Genomic DNA, 20000 nt, shown 5'->3' with positions numbered 1-20000 from the left:
ATAACAGCAATAGAGAGCGAAGAAAGAGAAAGAGGACGAGTAGGGCAAAGGAAGTTATGAATAGAAGTCGGGAAAGCAAAGTAAGCAGAGATAGTGAGTGATGTTAGCTGCCTCCCAGTCCAGCGGAAACATCCCCAGTGCTCCAGTGCACTCGCAGAGCAGAGGACATGGAGGACACGCAGAGGGGAGTCTGTCTCAGAGGGGGGTCCCCTCTCTCCATCTACAGAGGGGCTTAAGGGATGGTGGCTGGCCTGGTTAAAAATGAATATGCTTATTATGAATTGATTTGTGATATTTTGGGGTGGGGGTTTGTTGTGTAGAGTGTACTGATGAGGGGAATGTGGTTTTGTGATTGTGTGATTTTCTTTTTAGTTGTAGGTTTATGCTCCTGTGTGTGTGTGTGTGTGTGTGTGTGTGTGTGTGTGTATTGTGAACGCCCAGTGCTCCAAGCGACACGATGAGGGTGTTTTTCAGTAAAACAGGTTCATTTATTAACTCTTAACATTTACAACTCAGGTAATCAAACTTAACTCAAAAGCCATAAGCCCACAAAGTTACTGGAACCTTTCCCTCGTCAGTCCTGCTTCTCCCTCTGAGTCTAAAACTCTTTTTCTCACTAGTTGCTGCTCAGGTGCCAAACTAGCCTAACCATTTGCACCTGAGCTTGCAATCAGTGGATGGCCTGACCTCCCTAGTCCCCAGAGCACCTCCCCAGGGTCCTAGAGCCTGCCCTGCATAGCCCTGGTAATGTAAATTACCTTTCCCAAGGCAATTTACAGACTTTTAGACCAAGTGGGACCCCAAGTGCAGCTTGGGGTACCACAGTATACATATATTGGCATGTGTGTGGGCCTGCTAGTGAGTCCCTGGAGGTCAGGATTCAATCTTAAATGTTGGGTGGACAACTCGCCACATACACACACACACAGACACACAGACACACACACACACACACACACACACACACACAGACACACACACACACACACACACACTGAACGATTACATGATGGATAGATATCATGGCACATGGTTTCCACTGTAGTCCTCACATTTGGTTCAGACACTGAACTCTTCCCAGCGCCTGCTGTCAATAATTGACATATACTTATCAACCAGAACAATTGCTAACGGGGAACGCAGAGCTAATGTCTGACATCTGAGCAGTGCACAGTGCCTTACCCAAATAACAGAATTCAGTGTTTTATTATGGCCAGAATACTACAGGGCCTTTTACTCTGAACTCTCCGCTAACTTATTCAAAACTGCTGATTCAGGTAATGGGACCAGCAGCAAAATAGCTGAATCACTCAGGCAAACAAACTGGTGTAGTTCACACTAACTTGAGGCCTTTTTCCCCTTTCTCAAGCCTCTGGTAAATGACCTGTGGTCTCTGGGGTTGCTCTTTGGGGTCAAACGAGAACAACCGGCCCCTTAACATTAGCAAAATGTAACACCCACACACACACACAAACACACACACACACACACACACATTTATCATCAAAGTCCAGTCAACACATAGCAAACACACACAGAATCTGACGTCAGTTCTGATGCATGTGTGCAATGTGCATATGCCTCCATATTTTAAACGACTGACAGGTAGGGCTCGCAAGCAAGGTGTGGCCTTTCAGTACGTGTCACTCATCTTTAACCCACACACGTCACAAACACGGCAGCAACCTTCACCCATCTCATAAAGACTTCTCGCATGCTGAATCTGAACACACCAGCCCCAGTGCATTATTTTCCGATACTAACCAGCAGACTGTACTTTATCCCGCTCTAAAATATCCCATTTTAATGATGTTGTTGTTTGTTACTTCCGCTAAGAAAAAATAGTTAACACACATAATTATGGCCAATTGTATATACATCAACAATGAATAAATATACTGTATGTATATACATTTTTATGTATTGTACATAACAAGTGGGTTCCTGATATGTTTTTACAGACCTTTGCCATATGGGAGGTACAATCAAATAATGAATCATGACAACATTAGTAATAGTAATCAGTAATTAGTAAGTGTAATGAGGAAACCTTGCAGTCATAAAACCATGACAACTTTATCTTTTTTTTCCCCTTTTTATCTCGTGGTCATCTTGCATCCTCATTCCTTTCACTCTAATGGTGATACTCACGTGTATCAGGCTCAATTACCAATAACCCGACAACTACTGCTCTTTGTTTTCACTCTATGTGTGTGTGTGTGTGTGTGTGTGTGTGTGTGTGTGTGTGTGTGTGTGTGTGTGTGTGTGTGTGTGTGTGTGTGTGTGTGTGTGTCTGTGTCTGTGTGTCTGTGTGTGTGTGTGTGTCTGTGTCTATGTGTGCCCGGTACAAAAATATCAAGCATGCATCCACCACATGAACTACGTCCAGGCAAAACTTCTTCATTTACTTTGGCCTTTGCTACACATCGTATCTATAAACACAACACTTCTGCTCTTGGCTTCTGTTGTTCAAACAACACAATTAAGTATGCAATGGACCGGAACAAACATGAAAGATTTTCTCACACTCCTAGCAACAGAGCATATTCATTGCATTCACAGCAATATAAATAATGGACCAGGTGAGATATATGAAAAACAGAACAAGAAAGAATTGGGCAAGAAAGAGGGCAAAGATCCCTGGTGGTCTATTTCTCAAACTTTACTCGCACTCTCAGTGGGTCAAGTCCTGGGTGAGATAAAGACTCTCTTGAGGCATTTCAAGCTTAAAGTCCAACATGGAGATGGAAACACACACCCTGGCCAAACCCCTATTGTAAAAAATACCACAACCTGGTCACAAACCATGCTACAACCTGGTCACAAACAGTGCCACAACCCTGTCACAAACACTGCCACAACCCTGCCTAATGTCATGGCAAACGTGTGAAGACAAGTCAATAGAAATCAGTCTCACTCTCACACCCATGCTGTGTGTGTGCTGAAAAGCATAAATCACATGCTGTACAAACCCTTTTCAAATGTACCTTTACATACATTTACCAACCGAGTCGAAAACGGCATTCAACCTGATAACAAGAAAGTATCACTGTCTCCATTACATGTATTTTCAGTCAGCGCTTTGATCTAACTTGTACTGTCTTACAGAGAAGGCACACAGTGAATTATGTTGTGCTTTCGTTAGAGCACACAGGATCATGACAAACAGAATGGATGTGAATACATTTGTATAGGGAAAAGTGTAAACATAACTCACGCTTTTCTGTGATGTGATTTAGTCAATATAGTCCAATATGAAAAAGGAAGAGAGAGAGAGAGATGTGTGGGAGAGGAACAACTGATTAAAGAGGTGTGGGAGGAGAGAGAGTCTTTCAGACAAACCCTTCTTGTGATTAGACAAGCCTACTAGTAACGACACATAATCCACCCACAGAGAAGCGAAACACCTCTAACTCCCTCCTCTCCGTGTCTTTGCGGTCATACACCTCACTCGCTCACCTACACACACACACACACACACACACACACGACACATCTACACACTTTAACCTTGATAGGGTAAATCAGCCGGCTGCATTTAATTATGTATACACACATGGACACACTAACATACACACACAAAAATTGAACCATAACTCCCCCTTTTCTACAAACACACACACACACACACACACACACACACACACACACACAAACACACACACACACACACAGAATACATCTGTGTCTTTGTGTGTTACCCAACACAGCCACAGGTTGTCATAGTGAGGAGACTGTGATGAAATGTACTGGTGTGCCTGAGGAAGCAGTGTGACAGGATTCTCACAGAGGACAATACCACACAGCCCCAGGTCTGCACCGTCTGCACCGTCAACACCAGACAGGGGCACGGCTCCGCTACTGCTTTCACAATGACTAGCAGACTGGCACAGATGGATGGAAGGCCAAAGGCTATAGGATCCTGCGTGTGAATTAAAGTAACACTATGCAACAATTTGACCCTTTTTGAGGTGTGGATTTAAAGGCAACTAGTTTTGGTACCATCCTCAAATTAACTTTGATAGCATATGGTCATGTGAAGGACAGATAAACACCTGTGTCTTTCCCACTAGCCATCCAGGATATGCTCTATGTAGTTCTGTGAACCGGGCTGGAATACCCTGCAAAAATGGAAGAAAAGCTTTTCACAGAATGACATAGCTAGCTTTACTGCCAAAAGATACCAGTTAGTGTGTTGGCAAGCTACTATCAGTGTCAACTGGGCTGTTGGTGGTGTTTGCATACCTTTTAGGTAGTTACCTTGCTAGTTTTGGAAAAGAACTCCGTATTGCTGCTTTAAAGCAATTTTGGAGAAACTTGGATTACACTTGTGGAACTATGTGCAGTTTGTAAAACAAACCAAATAATGTCCCCACATTCTCTCTCCTTCTCTCTCTCTCTCACACACACACACACACACTCAAGCACACATGCACACACACACAACCGCATGCTAAAGTGACCGTGTCTCTTGAAGTTGCAATGTCCCATTATGTTCTAGTTGTGTGTTGTATGCATGTAGCCGTAGCCAGCAGGTACAGTGCTGTGCAGTGAGTAAACCTCACTCACCCAGGGGTTTCAGCCTCCATACTAGCAGGGCCGCCTCCCTTGTCCGAGACTGTCCAGTGCAGGACTGTGCTTGTCTACACAATGCAGGTTACATATACTATTCACCAGCAGTGTCAAAGGTCACGAACATCTGTTCTTAAAGAAGGCCAGTTGCACAGGAATCTAAGATAGCCTGTTACTGTGGTGAAGAATGAAGATGAAATGATGAAGTGGCCCTGTTTTTTAACTGTACAAATGCTCTGGGTTTCAAGCAAACACAATGTGCGTCTGTGTGTGTGTATGTTTTGTGTGTGTGTTTCTTTGTGTGTGTGTGTGTGTGTGTGCGTGTGTACATTTTTTACTGTTCCAGTGAAATCAATTAACCTTCCGCTGTTAATGACACATGTCCAGCTAAGTATCAGCATGCCACATGCTTTTCTGTGCGCACACAAAAAGTGTCAATTTGTAAAGAAAAATTAAAATAAACATCCGAGTAAAACCAGTTAAAGTAACGTATCAGTCAGCGTGATAAGATGACTCGACCTACTGAGGAACCAGCCCTAGAGCTTTACAGGCACTAAAAACAAGCTACAAAAATAAAGTAAATAACAAGTTAGAATTCACGACCACATCAGTGCACATGCATACACACACACACATGCACACACACACACACACACACACACACACACACACACACACACACACACACACACACACACACACACACACACACACACACACACACAGGCATGCTGATTCTTCACACATGTACATTCACAGTGGCATGTAAATTGCTCACACACACTCTATCTCTCATTTCTCTCACATACACACATATATATATATATATACATACACACATATCCCAGCAGACTATATCCCATGATTTTCCATAACATACTCACACACACACACACACACACACACACACACACACACACACACACACACACATGCACACCTTCCTGTGAAACTTCATTAAAGTGTTTACTGAATTCCACACGCTCTTGAAGCAGATCTGATTTGCTTTAATCTGGTTAGGAGAGACTCAGTGGGAGAGAGAGACTTTCTTTTTTCCTCCCTTTTTCACTACTTTTCTGCTCATTTGTCTCTCTCATTCACTTTCTTCCCTTCCTACATCCATTTCTCACTTCTTCAATCTTTTCTCTTGGACCTCAAAAGTCTCCACTTTCAGACTACAGTGTTTTTGAGTGTCTCTGTGTGTGTCTGTGTTTTGTCCCATTCCCGCCTGAAAATTCCCAGAGGTGGATGTTTTTTTTCACTCGTGCCTGCTCCCATGAAAATGTACCATGCGTAAAAACTAACAATCTTGCATCTATTTATGTATAACATGGGCTATTCCTTGCTCCTAGTACAAATACCATTCTGTAGTTTATGAACAACAAGTCTATTCTATTATTCATTTTATACATATAAAACCACATCCCACCTGCACTCCTAAATCAAAATCAGTCCCAAGCTTTTCTGTGTTGGGACCCGAGTTGGGACTGTAGTCTGAGAGAGAAGACTTTGCAGCTCAAATACACTAGTGACACTGGCACTGGCAAACACTGGTGACATCATCAGCACAGAATCAGCTAAACTATGTTTTTGTGTTTTTCCTAGGGAGGGCCCGGTCAGCTCTGCAATGCTGCACCGGACCAGCTGAACTGGTCTGACTCCTCTCCCTCTCTCTCTCTCACTGCCTGTCTTTCCCTCCCCGTCTGTATATATGTCTGTCTTTCTCCGACTCTCTCTCTCTCTCTCTCTCTCTCTCTCTCTGACTCTCCCTCACGCAGTCCCCAGCCCCACCCAACGCTGCCTTCCCCTGTGGTTTCACCCCACCCATTTAAAGGTTTCACCCAGCAACCAACCAGACCCCAGAGGGCGTTCACACCTGACCACCCAGTCCACCCTGCACTTACAAACACAGCACAAGTTCCATTTAAGTCTCTATTCATTAACATTACCACAGTACCACAGCAGCGAGGGAGAACAAGTCAATACCTCCAGCATGGAGAGAAAGGGAGATTGAAAGCAACAATGTCTAAGATTAAGAATAGATCCATCAAGGGCATATAATTTTGTAGCAATACTGGATATGCAGATAGTATCCCACAAGGATCTGGTATTCTTTATGGTCTGCCAAGAGGCCATTCATGTAAAAAATAGAACGGATACATTTTTTTTTTTTTAACAGTTAACGAATGTTTGCTGAATAGTTCAAATTAACTTATATAAACAGCACTCACTGTAAAATGTGAAAAGTATTTGAGCACGTAACTTAGACCTTTATGCATCAATGAAAAATGTAAATCTTGTCACTGAGGCACATACGCTTTTGAGCGTAGAGGAATGTAAAGTATTTTAAGTGGGCTCCCACACACTGGGGAAAACACGTGTACATATCTGATGATTAACATTGTTCTTAAAATACACATGCATGCATAAATGCTTGTACAAACACACCCATTGACGTATGCACACCTCAATAAAAAATGCCTATTGACAAAGTCATGGATGTGTATTTTCCTAATCACAGATTGCAGGTACACACACACACACACACACACACACACACACACACACACACACACACACACACACACACACACACAAACACACTTACACAAAGGTATTATAGTCTAATTGTAACTTTGATAGTTAAGGTTATCACTTTATCTGAATAAGGATGGGAGAATGGAACAATCCATGCTAGTTTTTTGAGTAGCTGGTTTACTCCTTTTAGAGACTATAGCTCACTTCCTGACTAATGTGTCCTACAAGAAGATACAGTATACACGTATAAAGAGTGTGGACTAAATAGGAATGACTAAGAAGAGACAGGAAATGTGGGGATTAGGAGGGATACAAGACTAATATTTAGGTAAGCAGAGAGGCAGAATGTTTGGAGGACGGTAAGGACCTCTAGGGATGTTCCTACCTTGGGTGTGAGCGATCTTCACCACAACACACGGCTCTTTCTCTGAGCTCTCAGAGGTGAAACAGCTGTGCCTGGCTGCCCTCTCTGCAAAACACATACACACACACACACACACAGTCAAATCAGTTCATTAAGCACCAACACCTACAGCTAAGAGGAGGAGCAGCTGTAGAAATCTACAGGGTTCAACCATAACATGTACTTTTACTCTGAAGAGTATGAGTTTTTGAGTGAACGAGTCAGTGTGTGGATGCAGTATGCATGTGTGTGTGTGTGTGTGCGTGTGTGAGAGAGAGAGAGAGAGAGAGAGAGAGAGAGAGAGAGAAAGAGAAACACAGAGAGAGAGTGTAAGTGTATTGTTAAGTTGAGCTCCCTTTGAACTTAAAACCGTATGTATCCACTGAAGATTGGTCTCTGTATTTATTTCACACAATTCTCCTAGAGAACACACACACACAGTGGAACCCCTAGGTTTGGCTGATCCTGTGCAGGAGCCCTTGATGAATGCATCTCTGATATCTGGGCCATATTCACCCCAGGGATTCCTGGTACCCTCAAAGGGCAATTTTACATGCACATAAAAGATTAAAGAGAAACTGTTACACACAAATGATGCAGAGACTTCCTGAACAACACACACACACACACACACACACACACACAAACACACACACACACACACACACACACACATGCCTAATACACATGCATACGCAGCATGTTTCAGACCCTCACCACCTGCTTAACATATGTGCACAGACTGACATATACATACACACACACACACACACACACACACACACACACACACACACACACACACACACACACACACACATAGACACACACACACGCACACACACATGCACATAGACACAGCATACACACACACACACACACACACACACACATATATAAACAGAGACAGAAAAGGCAAAGTAGAGAGGGAGCGAGAATGAGTGAGAGAGAGATTGCACATTGCTGGCCCTAGTGACACACTGGTGCTCCAGCTAATAGAGCAGTGATAACTGCTCGCTTCACTGCATTACTTCACACATGGAGTCTCCCTTTTTTTGTCTGTGTATGTGTGTGTGTGTGTGAGAGAGAGTGTGTGTTATACTCTGTAAAATAAGGAAGTTGTGTGTGTGTGTCTGTTTGACACAGAGAGAAAGAGAAGCACAAGATAGCACCAGACAGTACAAGCACTCAGGGCTTTGAGGCTCCAGATGGTGGATAGAGAAAGCCAGGCTTTAATCTCCAGACAAGGCAAGACACACACACACATGTACAGTATATATATAAATGTGTGTGTGTGTGTGAGTGTGTGTATGCGTGTGCATGTGTGCATGGTTATGAGTCTGCTGTAACAGTAGCTGTGTCCACAATGTCCAATCAGTGTGTGTGTGCTTGTGAGATATTACACCCCCACAAGGGCACTGACTGCCCTTTCACCTTTTCTATCAGCTTCCATACTTATGACCTATGCTTTCACCAGGGTTACTGTTACAATGAGGAAGTGTTGCCATGGCAGCGAGGGTCATTGAATACCCCCTCTGGAAGCATACGAGCCAGAGAGTGATTTTAACTAGCGATAAAATGACCAGCAGCTTTCATCAGGGACCTTAATAGACAAAGATATATATGACCCTGTTTGAGTGTGTGTTTGTGTGCATGTGTGTGTGTGTATCTGTGTGTGTATGTGCACGGGTATACGGGTGTGTGTGAGTGTGTGTGTCTGTGCTTAGTACTATCACTAATCTGGCCTCATTGAAGCGGGAGAAAGAGAAACCGTTTTGAGAGGGCATGTTTATGCTTGTTTGTGTGTGTGTGTGTGTGTGTGTGTGTGTGCGTGTGCGTGAGTGTGTGTACACAGAGGAATATCATGGATTGTAAATAAGGGCTCATTAATTCACAGACAGTCTTCCCAGCAGACTATATCCCATGATTTTCCATAACATACTCACACACACACACACACACACACACACACACACACACACACACACACACACACACACACACACACACACACACACACACACACACACACACACAAAACAAAGAGATATCTTGTTATAAGATGGGGCTATCCCCCACACCTGCCCTCTGGGGCAGACACAGCATACCTGACTAACATAACCTACAGCATACCTACATTATGTGACATTTGATTAGCTAGCACAAAGACACACATTCACACACACACACCTAATGAATGCACAGAAATGTATCCTGTGTGAAAACAACACACACAAACACACACACACACACACACACACACACACACACACACACAGAAGAGCCAATACCCATTTCTCTCGTTCTCTCAAATAGTCGATTCTGCCTCCACTTATCTATGGTGTTCATCTTCACTCTCACTCTATCACACTCTCTTTGTCTCTTGCTATCTTTCTCTCTCTCTCTCTCTCTCTCTCTCTCTCTAAACAAAACACACTCTAGAGCAGTGTGTGTAGATGATTTACAGCATCAGACCAAACACACGCTGCCAGCCACAACACATCACTTAGCAGGACTCCCAAAGGCAGAGTGGGTCTCTCTCACACTTACACACACACACACACACACACACACACACACACACACACACACACACACACACACACACACACACACACACACACACACACACACACACACACACACACACACACACACACACACACACACACACACACACACACACACACACACACACACACACACACACACACAGAGTGACACACTCTGAGAGATCATATCTCTGTGAAATCAGTGCCTATCGGAGCTATGTTGTGGTTATCTCCATGACAGCAGCTGAGTGTGCAAGCGATCCAGCCCAGGTCCAGCACAGATTCGTTCCAGAGCACCTACTTCCTGTGCAACAGTCTCTACATGTACTATACTTGTACTATAGTGCAAGAGTGTATACATACTCTAAAGCAATTTTGAAGCATTGCTCTCTCAAAACACTCTTCCAACTCTCAACACCACAAACATGTGATTATGCATATGTGTGTCCGTGTGTGTCTGTGTGTCTGTGTGTGTGTGTGTGTGTGTGTATGTGACATGAAAAATGGAAAACCATTGAAAGCTGTTACCTGCGTAACCTCCTCTCCACACAGGAATGGTTGTGACCCGGCCACCGAGAAACAAACGCCTGTCCATCCTTTGTCACACTCACACTCACACACTCACACACTTACTCTGACACACTCTCCTTCATGGCTATCACCTACACAGCAAAAACCTCAGAGAGCATTTCACACACTGTCCTCACACAGCAGGTTGGGTCCTTTGTGAACAAAGTGCTCTTATGTCTGATGGTGTGCGTGCGTGGGTGTGTGTGTGTACGTGTTTATGGTTAGCATGCCTTGACTTCCCATTGTCACAAACCGGTTCTCATGATCTCTGAGGTGGAAGCCGAACTGCACATCAAAGAGGTAAGCGGTACCACAGGAACTGTCCCGACGTTTATAAATCACTCACAGACATTAAACAAGGGTAGTCTGGTTTAAAGCTCTAATTAATAAGGCCACGACTTCAATAAACATTGCATATTGATTATGTAATAATGATTTATATCAGTTGTTGACAACAAGCATCACAGAATGGTGACAGATCACACCATAAGTAAACAGTCTGCAGTGTGCAAGCATTCAGCCATGAAAACTTTTTTCCCCTTCTGATCTACCCTGCAGAGTAATTGGGTTATGTAAGTGAGGAGGGCCAGATCTGTTGTGATTTTATGGGGCTGGACTGGAGCCATCAAATCCATTCTAATGCCCTACAGGAGAGTCTCAGAGAATTCACATATATAGAGAAACAGGCATCCACAAATTACAGGCAATCATTTCAACATAGAGCCACAAACACGCATAAACACATCCACATCCACATCCACATCCACATCCACATCTACACACACACACACACACACACACACACACACACACACACACACACACACACACACACACACACACACACAACACACACACACACACACAGCGAGACATGGTCAGTCACAGAAAGCACACACACTCACGCTCATTCACCCATCCAAGCCTGGGATTTTCTCTCTCTCTGGGCGCTCTGGCAGGAGCCTCCTTCCTACTAGCTGGCAGACATGGGCCGTGTTCCAAACCACCACCCTTCCACCCTTCCCCGCTACCCGCTCATTCCCTTCCCCCTCTTTTCCCCTATAACCCCTCATCAGAGGCCACCGAAGGCTCAACCCCACACCAGTCCCTTGAGATTAGGGAAGGAGGGGACCCATCCTGGCCCGCCGCCTGCCACCCTAAACACCGGCTTCAAAACCGAAATATCCCATCGGATCGTGTGATGTGGCCTGGCTCGAGCTATAAATTGCAAGGCATCATGGCTGTTAATGACGCGAGGGGGAGCGCGGCAGCGGGACGGAGCCGTGGGCGCGGGGGCCAGAATGTCGAGAGAAACCAGGAGGTGATTGACTGATGATGCCCCCCATTTAGTCTTTTTTTCTATCTATCTCATTCTCTTTCTATATGTCTCTCTCTCTCATTCTTTCTCTATGTCTCATTCTCTTTCTGTATATCTCTCTCTCTCTCATTCTTTCTCTATGTCTCTCTCTCTATCACATTCTCTATGTCTCCCCCCCTCTCTCTGCCCCTCATTATGAACCCGAGAGGAAAGAAAGAGGAAGAGGTAACCCTTCAATAAGTAGATGCTTCCCAAACAGTCCTCTGTCACGCAAGGTCCCTAGGCTCTGCCCTCTGTCTAGGGATGACACGAAAACTGGGCCTGTTGGGCTCTAAACTCCTCACCCACTGTAAAAGTGTGTTTGTGTGTGTGTGTGTGTGTGTGTGTGTGTGTGTGTGTGTTTGTTGTGAGTGTGTGAGAGGGCTTCAGAGAAATGAGTCATCAACTTTCCCCATTTAAAAGCTCTGCATATCTGTGTATAGATTAGTAAACTGTCTGTGATCATTACAGTGCACATGATCACCGTTGTAAGGAGTTAAGGAAGCTCATGTGATAAACAAAAACAAAAGCAAAACTAAATTGTGTTAGAACTTGACTGTCCGCTGAGAGTTATGTGTGTGTGTGTGTGTGTGTGTGTGTGTGTGTGTGTGTGTGTGTGTGTGTGTGTGTGTGTGTGTATGTGCGTGTGTTTGCACTTGTAATGTGAGGGGACCAATAAGACGACTAGAAAAGAATACACTTCCTCTTTCAAATGTAAAACTTTTCCCCATACTGAAGAAGCTTCTGCTTTTTACTTCTCACTGCTAGCAGCATTATCATAGCTCAAACGCACACACACACACACACACACACACACACACACACCACTGTGCTCCGCCACACACGCATGTACTCACACATACACCTCGCTATAAAAAACACTGACGCAATATATCCTTTACACAGTCAGGCATTTGTGCCATTGACTATGGCCCTGCTACATCACTCCATAAACACATGTATTTGTGTAGTTGAGAAAGAAGAAGGAAAGCATTAATCTGTGTTTTACCTCAAAAACAGTTCCACGGGAGACCTAAGCTGAGAGCATTGGACACTGTAAACTGAGTTCATAGAGGTCTGTATTTGTCTTGCTTAGACTCTTGCTCACTATTGTGAGGGTTTTGTATGTCGCAGGAAAGAGCAGACTGTGTTAAGCTACCTGTTTACAGTACTGGTTATACTTCAAAGGCTAACGGCCATAAAGCAGTCCAGGCACTCAAGACACACAGGAAAGACTTGAGCAAAGCCGTGCTTGACTGTTGTAAGCTGAGGTCAAAGGAGAACACACACACGTGCCTACATACATAAGAAACACAGACAAAAACACACACGCAGACACACATAGCCATATACAAACACAAAGAAATGCAAACTGTTCTTTCACTCTTTTGATTTAATGTTGTGAGCTGTTGTGAGTGAGAAATGTTTCACAGAAACACATAAACAAATGCAAACACAGTCACACGACACAGGCATATGACACAGACACAAATAGAGACACATGGTGGACGACTGATGAACACACACTAGACGATGAAATCCTCAAACATGCTAATCACATTCACAGCATATGTTGCTGACCAAGACCACCTCCTACAAACACACTCACACATGCTACAGAAGCTACTAACGCTCCCGATATAAACACACACTCAAATACATAAACACACTCTGCTCAGCCACAGTGCACACACACATTAGGAGAATGGACGGGTCCTCATTGACAACGAAAACTGCTGAGCAACATTCATACACACACACTTCATCAAACGCACCCCCACACACTCTGAAACACCTACACACTAGTACACACTCCAGTATACCAAGCCAACCACCCCCATTCCCCGCACACGCACACACACACATATTCACACAAAGACTAAATGCTTCTCTTAAGAGATGCTTTCAGTGTTTAATCTGCTGGTGACAGAAGGCTCACACACACACACACACACGTCCCTGCCCCCCGCCCCGTCTGGTCAAAGCTCGACACAGAGGAGCCTGACCTGGCTGCCTCAGCTGAACATATCTGTCTGTCTGTGTGTGTGTGTGTGTGTGTGTGTGTGTAGTAGTAGTAGTACATAAATATGTTATATCTCTGCTTTTTATGTGTGCTAATGCATATCCATTTCCCCTTGCGTGTACTGCCTTCAGCAGTGTACTGCTCCTATGGATAACAAAGCCCTACACCACCAGTGAAATATACGGCACAGCGCAGCAACGCCACCGCTATTAGCATGTCTGACACACACCTACCCACGCACACACACACAGACACACTCATACACACACACACACACAGCTGGGAGCTTGGTGCTGAGCACGCTTGCAGCTGCTGTGTCAAGCACGGAGCCGGTTTCCCCCTTTGTTAAGAGTCAGCCTGCATCTCTGAGCTGAAATCAGCCCTGAAGCCAACGGCCAGACTGTGTCAGTGTCTCTCTCACAGATTCTGATCTGACTCCAGGTCAGTCATCTCCCCACCCCACCCCTCTCCTCTCTCCCACCGGGAGCAGCTGTCTGACAGCAGAAGAGCTGATCTGAGCGCAGCTACCAGGGTGGATGTGAGGGTGTGAACGCAAGAGAGAAAATAACACTGACCTGATGCGAGTTGTCCTCTTCATCACGCCCAGACTAAGCATGAGCATGACTGTGTGTGTGTGTGTGTGTATGTGTGTCTGGTCTGCAAGGGTATCCAGAGCTCGCTTTCAATCCCTTGTTCTCTCTCTATCTTTCTGTTTCTGTGTGGCACTCTCTCTCTCTCTCTTCCTCTCAGTCTGTATCAGTCGCTCAAAGCAGCCTGTCTCACAGTGAAGAGCTCCCTCCCTGGGTTCACACCGCATCCTCTCTCTCTCTCTCCTCTCCTCTCGCTTGCCCTCTCTTTCACTCCGCCCCTTTTTAACTAGCTCTCCCCCAATGACTTCCCCCACCTTCTCTCTCTCTCTCTCTCTCACCCCTCCTTTTTTCTCTCTCCCTCTTACCCCCAGTCCTCTTGTTCAGCAGCAGTGTGTGTGTGTGTGTGTGTGTGTGTGTGTGTGTGTGTGTGTAGATAATGACATTCCTGAGGAAAGGCAGCATATGGCAGGGAAACGCCACTCACAAAACCCCTTTCTTTATGTGCCAGCGTGTGCGAGTGCTTATATGTGTGTGTGTGTGTGTGTGTGTGTGTGAGGCGCATAGACAATCAACCCTATTGTGGCGAACAAGGGGAGGGCCAGTGAGGGAGGGGGACAGATAGCAAGAGCAGCAGAGGGAGTGCTGAAAGCCCCAAGGTCTTGTCCACCGCCACCAGCCCTCTGATCACAGCAGAGAAGTGATGAAGGGAGGGAGCGAGGGAAGGAGGGAAGGAGGGAGGGATAAAGATGAGGGGGGACACGAAAGGAAATAGAGGGGGAGCAACGGGAGGGGTAGGAAACAGAAGAGGCAGAGGAGATGGGGGAAAGAGGGAGAGAGAGAGAGAGAGAGAGAGAGAGCTCTTCCGTTATTATTTGAGGGCAATCACAGGTCATAAGAACAGCAAGTGTTCGAAGGAAGAGAAAAGGAAGCAGGGGAGGGAGAAGTAAGTGGATGGGAAAGAGAGAAGCAGAGAACTGAGAAGGAAGCATGATAAATATGGGGAAAGGCCAAAAGAAAGAAGAGAAGAACAGAGAGGAAATGAGAGGACGCAGAGGGACGGAAGAAAGAGGGAGAGGGAGAGAAAGAGGGAGTGAGGGGGGGGGAGGACAGGGCAGATGAGGTAGAGAAGCAGTGGAGAGAAACCACCTACACTTTTCCCACTCTGCACATTTTTCACTAGTGGGACACACACACACACACACACACACACACACACACACCTACCCACACACCTACCCACACACACAGACACACACACACTAACTCATCCTGCCTGTCTGTTACTGCATAGCAAAAGCAGTTATGTTCTCCACTGTGGAAAGATAGCGTTCTCTTGTGGCATTTTGCTTCTAGGGGGCATTTTAGACCTCATTTTGCAGTGTTTTATGAATGTTCTCATTTCACAGAGGTGGGTGGCTCTGAATGTTTGATACTTAATTTGTTTTTCCAATTTTTTATTTGTTTGTTTTTCTCCCTATGTGCTTGCATCTTTTTAAACAAGCGTATGTCAGCCCATCCTGCCCACCTGTGTGGGACCTGTGTGTTACTATGGGATGGACATCAAGTCAGGAGGACACATGTGTCACATTAGTCTCAACATAAGCTAACAGTATCCAGATACCCTCACACAGATGCAGGCAGTATATCATTTAAAACTTAATTTATGTTTCGACTTTTCCAAAAGGTTCCCTTTCCACATTCCAACCACACCACTGATCTCTGCTCTCTCTCTTTCTGTTCTTTAAAGTAACACTATGCAACAATTTGACACTTTTTGAGGTATGGTTTTATAGGCAACTAGTTTTGGAACCATCCTCACATTCATTTTGATAGCATGGTCATGTGAAGGACAGATAAACACCTGTGTCTTTCCCACTGCCTTATGTAGTTCTGTGTTCCGGGCTTGAACACCCTGCAACAATGGAAGAAAAGCTTTCACAGCATGACATTGCCATTGTTATAGGGCCAAAAGACACAAGTTAGTGCACTCAAAAAAGTGAACTCTGTGAGTTGCTGAATCAAATAAATGTACTTATATTCAATTTAATTAACATTTCTGTGTTTGGTTTTAAAACATAGTCCACTTTAGTAAGTCTAACTTAAAATGAAAACTTGTTTAAGCAAAAGAAGCCAGCTAAGTGAATTCAACATAACACTGTTGAGTGAATTGCACAATCACCTCTATACAAGAATGTCCTAGATGGGTTTCTGTAGGTCTTACATTGCACATGCTCAGAAGCTGAATCCACTTTGAGTGTGATGCTGTGTTCAAATTAATGTGCTGGAGGTCACGGTCTTACCCAGCTGGTATATTTTATTCTGTGATGTTGAAACATTAGTGCATGGTTTAAGAGTGATATTGCTGGTCCTACTGTATTTGTCTTGCGAAAATCAAGCATATATGAGTACATGTTAGCTAGCTAACGAGCTAGCCAATTAACAAAATGCTACCTGACAGACATAGCATTAATACATTAAAATAGCGATCTTGTCGTCAGAGAGCAATAAGGATCCTTATCAACCGGTGAATAGGGCTATACCCGGGTGGCATGACTAGGCATTAGCCAATCAGAATGTTCGTACTGTCGTTGCCATATAATACATTTCAATATTTGATAACTAAATGTAGATGGTTTGCCTGACAGTCCTTGAAGATGCATGTAAAAGCTCAATTACTAATAAATAATCATTTTATATAAAACTAATAATGCTTTCTTTACCACACCCAGAGTTTGGTATGTGTTGAATGATATCACGTTGATATCACATGATGGTTGTCGTTTTCCATTGGTAATAAACAATATTACAGAACCAAGGTATGGCATGGTGGCTCAGGTGCTTGCACTGTCGCCTCACAGCAAGAAGGTCATGGGTTCGATTCCCGCATGGGGCACTGTTGGTTCAGGGGGCAGGTCCTCCCCAGACCTTCAGTGTTCAGGTGGGCTACGTATCTCCCGGGCCTTTCTGTGTCGAGTTTGCATGTTCTCACAGTGTCCACAAGGACCCCAACATCACACTCTCGTATCAATCCCTGACCAAGAAGGACGGTTCACTTCACTTGGTCCCCAGGTGCTTAAAAGCTGGGGTCCTGGAGGAAGGACAGTCCGGGATGGGGAAATGCAAAAGTCAAATTCACGGCATCCTCCGCCTGAGTGTGTGAGTGTGTCGCCACCTAATATATGCATGTGTGCATCAATGTGCAACAATAAACTGACTGAAGTCAGCCTTGTTTGTTTGTATTGTGATTTGAATTTACATAACTACATTGTGTGGACATTTTTGACATAACTAGGCTTTATAACAATGAAAACCATTTAGGTACTGCTTATTCAAGTCAGTTAAGTTGGAACTACAAGGAGTTGTTCAGTTGGTGTTAGTAAATCCAGTTGAGTTAGAATTACATCAGTGAGTTAGGTCAGTGTAATGAAGGTCTGTTTAGTTGGATGAACACTGCCTGATCAATTAAGGCTAACTTGACCAAATAATATTGTAATTACTTAATACAGTCTTGTTGGTTTCACATAAGTTAGTTATTTCCTCTGTAATAATAGTATTAAATTAGTTTGAACACAACTCAGTTATGTGGAAATCATTGACATAACAATATTAAGTAATTTGAACAACTTATTTTTTTGAATGTGCGTTGACAAGCTTCTATCAGTGTCAACTGGGCTGTTGGTGGTTTTTGCAAGGTTTTTGCATGCCTTTTAGGTAGTTAGCTTGCTAGTTTTGGAACAGAACTCCTTTTTGCTGCTTAAACACGTATATATATATTATATAACTAGAGTAGTACCACTAATGTATGTCTTTTGGGATTCTGTCATCTGTCGATGATGTCGGTGTTTGATGAGTTAATTATAAATTCTGAGTGATTTTCTAATATACCAGTGAGTTTAAAGTGGTACATATTGTATTGTAGGCCCATTGCTGTATGCCCTTTTGAGTTAGTCATTATGAAGAAGAGTGCGATGAACTGTCAACAGTTCTCTGGATGCAAACACCCACACACACACTTACAGACACGCACACAAAACCTCAGCACTAATGCCGTTGGTTTCACACCATTTATTTCCTGTACCCTCCACTCCTGGTCTGTAGTCGCATCATCACTTCTCGTTTCTTCATCTGGTTTCCTGTCATTCCCTTTCCCTACCTCCTACCTCTTCTCAGCTCTTCCCATCTCTAATGGAACCTGACAAGGCTCTTCCTGTGACTTAGCCACCAGGCACTGCTGTGTCAAATGAGCAATGGAGGGTCAGTCTCTTTCTCTCCCTCCCTCTCTTTCTCTCTCTCTCTCTCTCTCTCTCTCTCTCTCTCTCTCTCTCTCCCTCCCTCTCTTTCTCAGTGGCAGTCCTTCTCCCAGCCCTCTCCTTTTCTCCAGGGGCCCTCTCTCTGGGGCCCCTTGCTGCCCTCATTAAACACCCACACAATTAGTTCTGGCCTGGGGACTTCCACACACACTTTTAACAATGCCGCTGTATGTGTGTGTGTGTGTGTATGTGTGTATGTGTGTATGTGTGTGTGTGTGTGTGTGTGTGTGTGTGTGTGTGTGGGTGTGTGTGTGTGTGTGTGTCTGACAGAGAGCGAGAGAGCGAGAGATTGTGTGTGTGTGTGTGTGTGTGTGTTTAGTACTGAATAAGTGTAAATGGTTGTGTGCATATTTGTAGATTTATGAGGGAACTGTTGCATTTCGGCAAGAATGCAGTCACGTGCATGCTAACGCTTCGCCCTACGAGAGACAGGTTTGACTCTCCTACCACTCGGAGGACAGACTCAGCAACAATAACCTGAGACAGCAGTAAGAACAGCATTATTATCATTTTTGGTTAAACCAACTGTAAACTCAGTTTTCAAAATCCGATTCACAGAGGCGCTGAGACGTTTAAAAAAAAAAGACATGCTTTGTGTTTTAAAAAGCATTCATCAGTTTCATTTAGTTTGGTTATTAAACCTCTATACGTTTGGAATGACGCCTGTACCATGCATTTGGATGAGATAGGTGTAATTCACAGGTGAGTCCCCACTCCCCGATGTCAAAGGTCATGGCCCATCAGTCTGAGATGACATTGTGGCCCTCTCCTCTATTTCAGTTTATTTAAAATCCTGTAGTCCAAATCCAAATGTGATCAAATTATGATGTATAGAGAATGCATTCCTGGAATATTATAATATGGAACGAATATAAAATGAACACAAAAAGTTGCCATTTATTATAATGATAATATAGAGCGAAGGTTTTAAAAACAACTTTTTAAACATTTGAGTTCCTTGGGGTCTGATATTGCTGGCTGCAACATGTAGGCTAGAGTTCAGTTTTTATGTTCATTCAGTTTTATGATATGCTGCGCCAGAGCAGAACTAAAAGCAGACTGATCTGAAGTTAAAAAAAAAAAAA

At 44.1% G+C, this 20000-nt stretch overlaps 1 protein-coding gene across 8 annotated transcripts in view; it reads right to left on the bottom strand.

The window, feature by feature from the left end:
* The window catches only part of fgd4a (FYVE, RhoGEF and PH domain containing 4a), a 61510-nt gene that overhangs the window by 23701 nt on the left and 17809 nt on the right, over positions 1–20000 (bottom strand). For 5 of the 8 annotated variants that reach the window (XM_031564549.2, XM_031564551.2, XM_031564554.2 and 2 more), the window contains exon 2: positions 7496–7579. The exons of 1 other annotated variant lie outside the window; for it this stretch is intronic. In XM_031564549.2, coding sequence (XP_031420409.1) covers positions 7496–7579 — 84 coding nt within the window. Of the gene's footprint in view, positions 1–3217; positions 3300–7495; positions 7580–14590; positions 14942–20000 lie in introns of those variants that run through there. 2 more of the 8 variants (XM_042703643.1, XM_042703640.1) reach the window with 2 other exon arrangements.

This window comes from Clupea harengus, chromosome 3, assembly GCF_900700415.2.
Source record: "Clupea harengus chromosome 3, Ch_v2.0.2, whole genome shotgun sequence".
Lineage (NCBI taxonomy): Eukaryota > Metazoa > Chordata > Actinopteri > Clupeiformes > Clupeidae > Clupea > Clupea harengus.
Note: the sequence above shows the minus strand (reverse complement) of the source record. Positions and strands in the feature narration are given on the sequence as shown.